Source organism: Drosophila simulans, chromosome 2L, assembly GCF_016746395.2.
Source record: "Drosophila simulans strain w501 chromosome 2L, Prin_Dsim_3.1, whole genome shotgun sequence".
In the NCBI taxonomy this organism is placed as follows: Eukaryota; Metazoa; Arthropoda; class Insecta; order Diptera; family Drosophilidae; genus Drosophila; species Drosophila simulans.
In genome coordinates this window covers 11,639,822-11,650,727 of record NC_052520.2, presented here as the reverse complement: position 1 = coordinate 11,650,727, position 10,906 = coordinate 11,639,822, and the positions used below count along the sequence as shown (strand labels likewise).

Below are 10,906 nucleotides of genomic sequence, written 5' to 3'. Positions count from 1 at the left end.
TTTGACCGCAAAGTAAAACGGTTTTTTGGTTGAGTAAAACGTTGAGAAGCAATTTCGGACCAAAGTTGCAATGAATGCGAAACGTTGCCATGAATGACGGACGCTTTGGCAGAACTTTGACGGCACTTTGTGTTCCCATTTGGACACCACCCACCACCCCCCCATTCAGCCAGCCCCACCCCGCCTTCAAGGTCAACGTATGTCGAAAATCTGAAAATGTGATTGAAAGCGGGCAAATAGAATCTGTTCGTGAATTTCCACTCAGATCTTGTGTCACACACATGATGTCAGGCGATGCGTGCTCGCTTTGTACATTCCACGATATTGCAACTCAGCTGACGTCAAAGGAGATTCTCATCTTGGGGGGATTTTATCGATACAAAAGATAATTGGGGATTTCAGATTGTCGCTAGGTGCACTTACACAAAAAATAATCAACTCGAATGTCATATCCAATACATAAATTGTTAAATTTAGAGATACCAATAATAGAAGTTGTATAAATTTATTTTCCTACTTAAGAATATATTTAAAATTATAATTCTTCACAAAAATTTAATACATATTAAAGGTTAAATGCCATAATTATTTCCAAGTGCAGCTGAGGAAAATGGAACCCCTACGTTTCCAATTTTTACTGGGCACTCAAAGTAGTTTTTATTAACAGTTTACTTCCAAATCATTGAGCTGAACCCGCTTAAACTGCAGCTGCAGCATCATCGAGGACCCGAAGGGCTATGAAAACTTAATTTGATTTCGGCTTAACTATGTGCTAAATGCATTTTTATATCTAGCGACTTTTTAAGGAACTGAACGTCGAGCTCCGCCCGTTTACCCGTTTCCGCGCGATTTCGGCCTAGTTTGGCTGTTGAAAACTTGGCCAAACTATGCAAACAACACTCGTAAATAAGTTCGACGACATTTTTAATTACATTTAAGGAAAAGTTATTCGCCCTGAATGGTCTCTGTGTTGCTGGCGGCGGCGGTTGAAGATCGATCGATACGCAATGCCAGCCATAAATAAGCAATGCCAACGGCAACGAACGGCAACGAGAAACTTAATTTCAAAATAATTTTACCAGTCGACGGCCAAAGTTTTCGCTTAGCCAAAAGTTTTTGGCTCTGTCTAAGTTGGTGTTGACTTGGTCCGCATCCGCATCTCTCTTCTTCGTTTCGGACTGCTTATGTTTTGTTTATAGTTCGCTGAAGCCGTGCACTAAATATTAATAGTTTTATGTTGTTAAAAACGCTAATGAAATGCACTTGCTGCAGTTAGTTCGCAGTTGCCAGCTCGCTGTTGGCCAGGTGAAAGTTTTCACGGCATATTAATAGCTGATTCTGCGAAGGCGGTGACCTGGCCAAAAAGCAGCTTCACTCGAGGACACGGCCAAAACGAAAAGTGCTTACCGCAAGCATCCAGCATCCTGCCTCCTGTGTCCTTCGTCCTGCATCTTGCATCGTCCTGCGTCCATGCTGCTGGTGCTGCGGAAGCATGCGTGCGTGCAAGGACGGAAAACTGGAACATTTTCAGCGCGTTACGTGTCTGCACACTCCATCCATCTCCCCGCTGCATTTTCACCCTCTGACCCAACGGCAAGTGGCATGGCATTAGATTTTTCAACAAGAATTTGCAGCGTTTGTGTATTTTCGCCAACCCTTCTCCTCCGTATATGTTCGTTTACCCAAAACAAAAATGCGGCATATTGGGACTTTAAAATTTTACGCATTTTTCCATATGCTGCTGACCGGCGGCAGGGAAAACTTAATATTTCAACTGGAATCGAAGTATAAACTTATACAAAACTGGAGCATGAAGCAAACAAAAAGCAAGCAACATTGTTGCCGTTTGTGTAGGAGTTCGATTATATTTTTAGTATTTATGTCAAACAAATATTGTTTTTGGAAACGTTATTTTGAGATTCTCAATTTATGCTATTTCCAGAAATTGGCTATAATTGTTGGCACTTTTATTACGGAACTGCATTGTAAATATTAGATTCATAAATGGAACTATATAATAAACACATTTTATTTTTTTTAATACATATTATTTGAGACAGTTTGTGATAGAAATAAAAACATCTTTATATTTTCTAATTCTTAAAGTTTCTCAAACTTCTCAAACAAAGGCAGACAAATCTTTTCGGTAAAAACACATTATTTTTCAATACTAAATTTAAAGATCATCACGAATTCGTGTCCTTCTCAGGGGCAATAATTTTAAGTTCTTAGCCAACTCGGTTTCATTCTATTCCGTTCGGTTTCTGTGGGTGTTTTCTATTGCGTTTTGCGAACAAATTCAATTGCAGCACGTGTCGTTTGGCCATGTACACAAAGATATGTGAGTGCTTGTCTACATATATATATATCTTGCACCAATATGCACACTGAGAGAAATGAGTTAAACATGAAAGAGAATAAATATAAAGTTGAATATCAAAATAGTTAAATAATTTAGAAAGAAACCTCTGAAAGAGCAGTATAATATTTCTGTACCCTTGCCACTATTATCTCTTTAAATTCTTTATTTCATGATAACTCTTTTTTCTCAGTGCATGCGTAAGCCCTTGGAGTGTGTGAGTATGTATGTTAAAAGCAACTGACGCCAGCAGTTTTGGCCACTGGACAGCCCACGCCCCCTTATCGAGTTTATATTTGTGCGGAAGAAATGTCGCTGGAGTGCAAAAAATGCAAGGCACAACAAACTTGTTTGTCAACCTTCCAGTGGGTGGGGTGGTGGGTGGTGTGTGGGTGTTTTAGAGGTAGGTGTTAGAGGGTGGTGGTCTGAAGTGTTGGCAAAGACCCTCACGTAGTTGACGGTGGCCACGAAAAAGTTGCATAAAGTCAACAACTTTCAGTGGTTTAGTGATGTGAAAGTTGTTAAGCTCGAGAAATGTGGCCCTTGTCTTCACTTTACCAACCCCGCCGCACCAAGAAGGTCAATTACTCGAAGAACTCGAGTTAAAAGGCGTGAGAATACACAAAACTGGACAAGGGATAAGTTTGGTCAGCAAACTGCTGAGATTTTCCTAAAAGACAGCAGCGTTTTGAGCAGCATTATTAAATTTAGATTTTTCAACTGCCAAAAATGTTGGCAATAATATTCAATTTTCGCTTGCCAAGCAGACACGAGAAAAACTGACAATTTAATTGTATTTCCATCGCATCTAATCCATTGTGATGGGCGGCCAACCGAGGCTGTCTGGCCAATATCAATCAAAAGTTGGCCACGCCAAATGCCATAAAACTCGGCAGCTTATCAACGGCTAAAATGGTGGGAGAATGCTCCATTCGGCGTATAGAAAAACTACACAATCAGCAAAATTAGCGCAATTTGCGCCACAATTGCAATGGCGAAGGGCTGCAATTTATTTAAATACAACGGCATGTGCACCCGTCAAAGCTAACAATGTTGGCCATGGCAACAGCCGAAGGCACATGAGGAATCCAGCGCGGTTTTGAGTGAAATAAAATTTAATGCCATCAACAGGCGTGGGAAGGAGCAGCGTGGATGGGCACGGTGCACGGGGCATGCGGCATGTGGGGCATGGAGTGGTAAAAATGTTTGCGGCGCATAAACAAGAATTGTTGCCACAGAGCGCCGGGTAACACGCTAAACCATTAACTAAACAGCTGAAAATAAAACAAAAGCGGTCATAGCAGTGCAATCGAGTGAAAAGTCGCAGGTTGAATGCCCTTTGGCGATAAAAAGTTTGCTGTATCCCTTTAAAAAGTTGCTGAAATGACCAATTTTAGATTAATTTTATTTACTATAAAAAATCAAAATTATTATATGATATTTTGGTTTTTGGGTCTAATTTTAAAATGGTAAAAATAATTTTGATTTGCTTAAATTTTTGACTTCAGGACTTTAGACTCAAGAATTATTTTGTGTGTAATTTAAAAATATTTACATTGTTAGTAGTATGATTTTAAAAATTTAGTAAATTGATAAAAGATAACTATTTAATAAGTGAGACATTAATGAGCTGGCATTAAAATTGTGGCTACATGTTGATTTAAAGCTAAGCTAAGCTTAACTAAATAAATCCCTTCACCAAACCGAAGGCAGTAAATTGTATTAGTGCAAAATTAGTTTTATGCTAATAATTTATAAAGCTTCACCAGCAGAACGCTGTCTAATTTAGTTGTTACCCGATGGGGACTTCACCCAAAACCCATCCTCAAAAACAATTAAACCTGGAAAGCTTCGTCCACGTTAGGAAATTTTGCGCTGAATTTTTCGAGGGGAAGGAATGCACTCACACCCACTCGTTCATGTGCAGGAGCAATAAAAATAGCTGTAACCGAAAAATAGCGGCACTTAATTAAATAAGCGTGTGGCAGGACCACACAAACACACACCATCATACACCAACACACACACACGGTAGTCGTTGGTTCAACCCTCATGCTGTCAATGCATAAAACAATTTTCCACGGAAATTGCAGTAATTAACTTTAGTACCTGCTTGAGTGACATTGTGAAATTGTCTGCATGTGTGCGTGTGTGTATGTGTTTGCTGGAGAGTGTATGAGTGTGCGGATGTTGTAGGCCAAAAACAGGATGCTCGTTTGAGTGTGTTTGCATGTGGGTTTGTATCTGTGGGTCTGACTATCTGTGATGCACTCCAAAAATTATAAACAAATATTAACGCTTTTTAAGATTAAATTTACAACATATTATTTGATTATTTAAACGATAAGCCTTAAAAGAGTTAACTGCAATGTATTTTATTATATTTTGTTGAAATAATAGTAGAAGTACCATAAATATTTACAGTGTTGCCAAACCCTCTTCTCTATGTTTTTCTAATTCAATTAAAATTGGCAGCTACATCGGCCAAACAAACATCCGGCAACAAACATCCAGTCCGTTGCAATGGCGACTCATTAGGAGGTCTGCGTATGCAATCGAACACACAACACTCACTCACTCACACACACACACATTTAATTCCCAATTGCACACCAACACCACCCACCTACCGTGTAAGCATATGTTTACGCTTGTATTGGTGTTAATGTTAACTGTCACTACGTTTGCCTGCAGCCTTTTTGGCTTCGTTCAACCCCAAGCCCCCATCCCCTCCGTTTTTAACTGGGCTGACTGGTCTTGTTTTCTTTTTTTTTTTGTTATGCAACTGTAAAAACATGTCAAACCAGCATGAGTGCATGTACATATGTATGTGTTCATGCGTACGAGCGTGTGTGTTCGTGTGAGTGTCCTTTAGGCTGCGTTTTTGCTTTTTCACCAGCATGAGTGAACTGCTCTGATCGCTGGACTTTATAAATAATTCAGCAGCAAAAATCCAGCACTTTATAACATCAATACTATCAATAAACCCAATTGATCTGATTTTGAACAAACTACGATTGATGGCATTTAGAAAAAGTTTTCGTTCATGCACTAATTCGCAATGGAAATTGAATTTTAATACACTACTCGTACATTAACTTTACACTTAACATAGAAGTTTTAACCTTCTAACGCATATGTACAAGCATTATGTTGATAGATAAGATTTCAAAACAAATATGTAATGCTAACTTAAAATAAGTTTTACTTAATTGTCAGCTTCTAATCAAGCGACAACTTTCAGCAAATCTTAACTGATTTTCCAGCTCCTATTTATGACCCACATTTCGGTCCAACTGAGTGAGTGAGCAATTTAAGCCGCACATATAATTTTCGAATTACGAGTCCACAGAAGTTATAAGCAGCAATTTATTCAAGTATGCATAATAAGCCCACACACGCACACACACAAAGTTTCTTTTGCTTGAGTTATTGTCAAAACTATCCCCCAATGTCTCATGCATAATTGTATAGAAATTCAGTTCTGGTTTTAGTTTTTGCCTACCTCACCCACCGATTATCCTGGCTAAGCCTTCAAAGTTCCTTAAAATTGCCCATTCGAGATGTATTTACACTGCTGCCTGTGTGTGTGTGTGTTCGTTTGATTAATGAAGATTAATAACGAGGAAAATTGTTACCGATCTGCAAAAGGTTGCTCTGAATTGCTTTGAGTTTTGGGCCTGACAGTTTATTTGCCTGAGTGGATTTTGCCCAAAATTTTATAGTCAATGATACGATTTAATTAAGCAGCGATTAGACCGTGTGAGTGAACTAAACGAATCAACTGTGGCATAAGTTCTGCAATATTTAACATGTGAATTACTGCGTCCATTTATGTGCTTGTAATTTTAAAAATGATTTCTCATTGCTTAAAAACCATTATTCGTCACACAATTCATACTGGAAGTATAATTGAAATATCGTGACTCGGCGTTGCGTTCGCACATAAAATGTTATTAAAACGCAGAGAACCAGAAGAGCGAGCATAATGTGAAAACTAGACGTTGTGGCCGTTAAAAAATCGCTTAAAATTTATGACAGCACTTGCGGCATTTGGCGTTGAATATTTTTTTTTATATTTATTTCGCTGCCTCTTTTCCCATTGTTCTATTTTCAAACTTTGCGTGCCGCCATAAGATTAAACTGCCATTGTTTCCTTGGCAATGGAATCGACAAAAGCGAACTATTGTGCTCAAAGATATTTTGATACTCAGTCAAATGAAAGTAGGATTCATAATACACACCTCTTCGACCTTTTCATTCTCGCCTATATTTTTAAAATTTAAACACATATATTTTCACAACGTTCACGCTGCATTATACGCTTATTAGAGTAAAAAATATCATTGACTTTAAGTTAGAACTATTGCTGCTGCGGCGAAATGAAGTTCTTCATTTTGATTTCATTCTTATTGGTCTGTCAAGGGTCCAATGAAGAGGATGGAAACATAATAGCCGGTTCGTTTTTCGATTTACCATAAATTTAGAATAAAATTGCATAATCTTATAATTTTTAGAGTTGTGCTTCAAGCCAAATTCTGGACCTCCTTGCCAGAAGCTAAAAACATATTTTTGGGACAAGGTAAAGAATCGATGCGTGCTCTCTAAGCATTTAATGGAGCCTTGTGGATTCTTTAACACAATGGACATGTGCGATAAAATATGCACCAAAGAAGCGTGGACACTATCTCATTTGGAAGTATATGTACGAAAGTTGCCTTAAAATATACTTTTTTTTTTAGCTGCCAATTCCTATAGTTGACATTTAAGAAGTGGTTACGCTTATTAACTAGTAAGAATTCATTTATGGTGGTTGCAGCGGTATTTTTTATTCAGTTAGCAGTGATATGAGGGTCGAAAGCGTTATCGTTTTACTGGCTCTGTGTTTCTACGCCACCAATGCGACAGGTCCCGTTTATCAGAGTAAGAGCCTTTTTGGATTATTGAATATGGAAATTTCTGAAATACTTTTAAAGCTGTTTGCAGGCGAACAGGCGGCACAATAACTTGTTATCAGGACAACACTTGGAGCTACAACGAGCGTACTCGTAAATGCTATCGTGTTCAACAGAATAAGGAGCCATGCGGCTTTTTCGATGGCGAAAAGGGTTGCAAGGACTTCTGCCACAGGCCCATTAAATAAATCAGAACTAGCATTCCCAAATACATATTCATTTTAATTTGTACAAATAAATCTGCTTGATAATAATCTGTACCCGTAGAAATTACATTTTCAATGGTTATTACATTAAGTCGCATAAAATCATCAGAAACGATAGTAATACAATAGCGATCTCTGCGACTTCAGCAGTTCGTATGTGTATTTTAAATATATTGTTTATAGTGCTCTTCAATACAATGTTTAAAGATGTCATATCAATCAGATCCAGTAAGTTTAATTATTAAATTGTCATTGGTTCTTAACTTTAAACGATTATTTAAAGTGCTTTGCAGGCGGGTTGAAGTAAAAATCGCTTGCGTGGAGAAAAATACTTGGGTATTCGACAGAAATTCTCAAACTTGTATTTCTGTCATTCCTGACCAGGAACCCTGCGGGCACTTTGTTAGCGAAAAGGCTTGCAAGGATCTCTGCCTGAGAACAAATCAAAAATATTTTTGGATTAATGAAAAAAGAAGAAAGTTCAAATAAAAAGGGATTTTATGCTAACAAAATATGCAATTTTTATTAAAATATTGGAATTAAAAAAAATGTTAAAAATAAGACCTTTTTTAATTTAAATACTGCATAATTTGATCTGGTCATATCCATGTCAGGCTTCATGTCCGTCTGACTAATAGGTATCTGATGGTCGAGGAAATCGATCTTAACGATCTTTTGCTTAGAATTTGCATTCGTTTGCATGTAATGTTATTAAAATATTTACTCTTGAAACCGAAGTTATTAAAGTTTCTTCGGATTTCTTCGTCTTTAAAAATTACTGACTTATCGTTAAAAGCGTCGGCATGAGTTTACTGGTTTTTCCTTAGTTTATTTTGCCGGCTGTATATGAAGTTCATCAGGCAGCTCCAGTGGAGCATGTGTCCTTGGACGACCATTGTCCTTTGGTTTGTTTGTTGTCTGGTTTGCAACTGCCGCTAATGAAACATACTTCTGGCACTTTATTTCATTTGCTCTCTCGCCTCGCCCTAACAATCTCAGCCCCATCCAACCCATTTCACTCCCCTCGCAGCATTTAGCTCATTTTCACAGGCTTGGCTCAAGTTTTTGTGTCCTTGGTTTTATTAGATTTTATTTGCACAGTCCTTATTTGTCTTCTGACGTCGTCTTCTGTCTTGCCAGCATTAAGTGTCCGATTTTAGTTCAGGGCTTCCGTTGGATTTTTTTAGGTGATAATATTTTGGTACACCACAGTTAAGGGTGATAATATTTTGATACTTTTCAGCACAAACAATATCCAAAATGTAAGCCATTTTACATATCATTGAAACTACAATAAACAAAGCACTTTGTTTATATAACATAAATAGAATAAGTTAAGTTATGGCTGTAATTTTTGGTTTTCAAAGGGTTGAAAAATCTAGAGGGTAGTAAAATGGCTGAGTCCTAGCTTGGATTACTCCTTTTTCTTTTGGTTGATTTTCTTTTGTGCTCGGCTTTCGCTTGCCACAGCAGAATCCTTGCTCCTGGCGGCCGCTTCTGTTCTATTTGCTTTGGCCTTTTGTTAGTTTGTTTTGAGCAGCAAACTTTGCTCAGCCAGCTGGCCACATATGCCCCAGGATCCTCATTTGGTTCCTTCTTTTTTGGTTTTTTACACAGAGTTAACTTTTTTTTTTATTTTAGCACATTCGTCAAGTTTGTAAACACAAATTATGACAATTAAGTTGACTGTTGACTTGTTTGAGCTCGTCGTCTGCAAACTTTGCTTGCAATTTAAAAAGCTCGCCAAATTGCATTAAATTCCTGCCGAAACCGTTGACGGGAAATTCAATTAGGCGGGCAGGGCCCGAAAAAAAATGTCACCCGTTTGACATTCCAGATCGAGTTTAATTTTCGTTTTAATCTCCGTGCATTTGCAGTGCACAAAGTTTCCGGGGGGCTGCCAGTGGCACAAGTGGCACAGGAGCCACTGGAGTGTCGGAGCTCACGCAGAGTTCGTCCTGGGGGCAAGGAGGTGTTAAAGGTGGCCTGCAGCCACAATTGTTCATTAGATTAGCAAGTTGCAAAAGTTTGTAGCCTGGCTCAAATGCCACTTTCACGGCTGCTGACACACTTGAGTCGGATTGCGTTTTCTGAATTTGGCCCGACCTTTTCCATTTCCCCATCTCCATCCACTTCCTTTTTCTTTTTGCGATTCGAGGAAATTTTATGAATTTTCTTATCAATTCAAAAGGCGAGAAACGACAGAAATTTACGTGCTCAAAGTGGCAAGTTGTCACAGCGACAAGCCAATCTATATATGTATGTATGTATGTGTTAGCCAACTTTTCGGCTCTTTTGCGCCCTCATTGCAGCACCACCACATCCACATAGCTGTCTCAATTTGTCATTGAAGTTGCCGCTGTGCTGCCGATAAGAAAGTTTTCACTTGATATAAGCAAATGCGGCTATTGATGCTAAATGTTGGCAGTTACTCTTCTCCCTTGACTCTGCACTGTTTTCAAGATTTGAATTGAATTTGAACGTATTCTTTTTAAAGTTTTCTTGACGCATATTTCCTCGCCGAGAAGAAAACACACAAATGATTTGCGCTTGAAAAATGAAAGTGCTTTGTCACCATTTACCCAAAGCACTTTGCCAATTAAACTTATCTGTAATTGCCTTAAAGTTTGAATTGAGTTTTTCGGAGTTTCCAGGAATTTTCGCCAGCTGCAAAACCAGACTAAATTTAATTCATTAGAAATACGTGTTTTTCATTAAAATAATTATAATTGGTCAGTTACTGCGGTCTGGTTTTTGATAGATGTATGCCCACTAAGCTTTATTCAAATAGTGAAATCTGCAGTCGCATTAAAATACATATTGCATTAAATGGCACGTAAATGTGGTAACGAATTAAATGTTGAAAATGTGTGTGCCCATTACCACTTAAGTATATAATATTTTTAATGGAATTTAGTCAACTACGGCTATTCATGTGTATGTGTATACATAAAAATAAGCGCTAACGCTTTGTCACCATTTAGGCTAGCAATTAAACTTATCAGAATTTTCGCTTTATCTGAATTAAGTTCACACGTGAAGAACACGCAACTACTGGCCAACGGAAGTGTGGAATATGCCCAGTGGGGGAAAATGTTGGCAGGAAAATGGAAAATGTTTGCCACCAAAAAGGACCGCAGACCGAAGACCGAAGTGCGTAAGGCAACACTCCTGTGGTGGCGCGTGTTACATAATTAAAAGGATGGCTCGAGGTGGCAAGAGCGTGAAAATAAAGCGAGAGACAAACTATAAAATAAACCAAATATCACTGGGAGCGGCACACTCGAGCGCATAAAAGAGTTTTTATTACCACGTGCTACCTGGTACCTGGGGCAAGGAAATCCTAGTCCTGCGTGGCCCCCCAACCTGAGTAATAGCCAGTGCGG

The 10,906-nt window shown here is 38.4% G+C and overlaps 3 protein-coding genes across 3 annotated transcripts; all 3 read left to right on the top strand.

Annotated features, from left to right (window-relative positions):
- Positions 1-6,686: 6,686 nt before the first annotated feature.
- LOC27206861 lies at positions 6,687-7,108 on the top strand. Its single transcript, XM_016182645.3, has 2 exons — positions 6,687-6,817; positions 6,877-7,108. Exons 1-2 carry the CDS (start codon positions 6,742-6,744, stop codon positions 7,080-7,082), a joined length of 282 nt encoding a protein of 93 aa, XP_016024682.1. The 5' UTR covers positions 6,687-6,741; the 3' UTR covers positions 7,083-7,108.
- Positions 7,109-7,122: 14 nt separating this feature from the next.
- LOC27208352 lies at positions 7,123-7,553 on the top strand. The gene is made up of 2 exons (XM_016183943.3): positions 7,123-7,282; positions 7,336-7,553. The coding sequence occupies exons 1-2, from the start codon at positions 7,207-7,209 to the stop codon at positions 7,500-7,502; spliced, it is 243 nt and encodes an 80-aa protein (XP_016024681.1). The 5' UTR covers positions 7,123-7,206; the 3' UTR covers positions 7,503-7,553.
- Positions 7,554-7,630: 77 nt separating this feature from the next.
- LOC27207259 lies at positions 7,631-8,032 on the top strand. Its single transcript, XM_016182982.3, has 2 exons — positions 7,631-7,748; positions 7,804-8,032. The coding sequence occupies exons 1-2, from the start codon at positions 7,676-7,678 to the stop codon at positions 8,007-8,009; spliced, it is 279 nt and encodes a 92-aa protein (XP_016024680.1). The 5' UTR covers positions 7,631-7,675; the 3' UTR covers positions 8,010-8,032.
- The last annotated feature ends 2,874 nt before the right edge of the window (positions 8,033-10,906 follow it).

Coding starts and splice junctions, on each gene's coding strand:
- LOC27206861 (XM_016182645.3), top strand. CDS start 6,742: ATGAAGTTCTTCATTTTGATTTCATTCTTATTGGTCTGTCAAGGGTCC. Junction 6,818..6,876: donor GGATGGAAACATAATAGCCG/GTTCGTTTTTCG, acceptor TATAATTTTTAG/AGTTGTGCTTCAAGCCAAAT.
- LOC27208352 (XM_016183943.3), top strand. CDS start 7,207: ATGAGGGTCGAAAGCGTTATCGTTTTACTGGCTCTGTGTTTCTACGCC. Junction 7,283..7,335: donor GACAGGTCCCGTTTATCAGA/GTAAGAGCCTTT, acceptor ATACTTTTAAAG/CTGTTTGCAGGCGAACAGGC.
- LOC27207259 (XM_016182982.3), top strand. CDS start 7,676: ATGTGTATTTTAAATATATTGTTTATAGTGCTCTTCAATACAATGTTT. Junction 7,749..7,803: donor TGTCATATCAATCAGATCCA/GTAAGTTTAATT, acceptor GATTATTTAAAG/TGCTTTGCAGGCGGGTTGAA.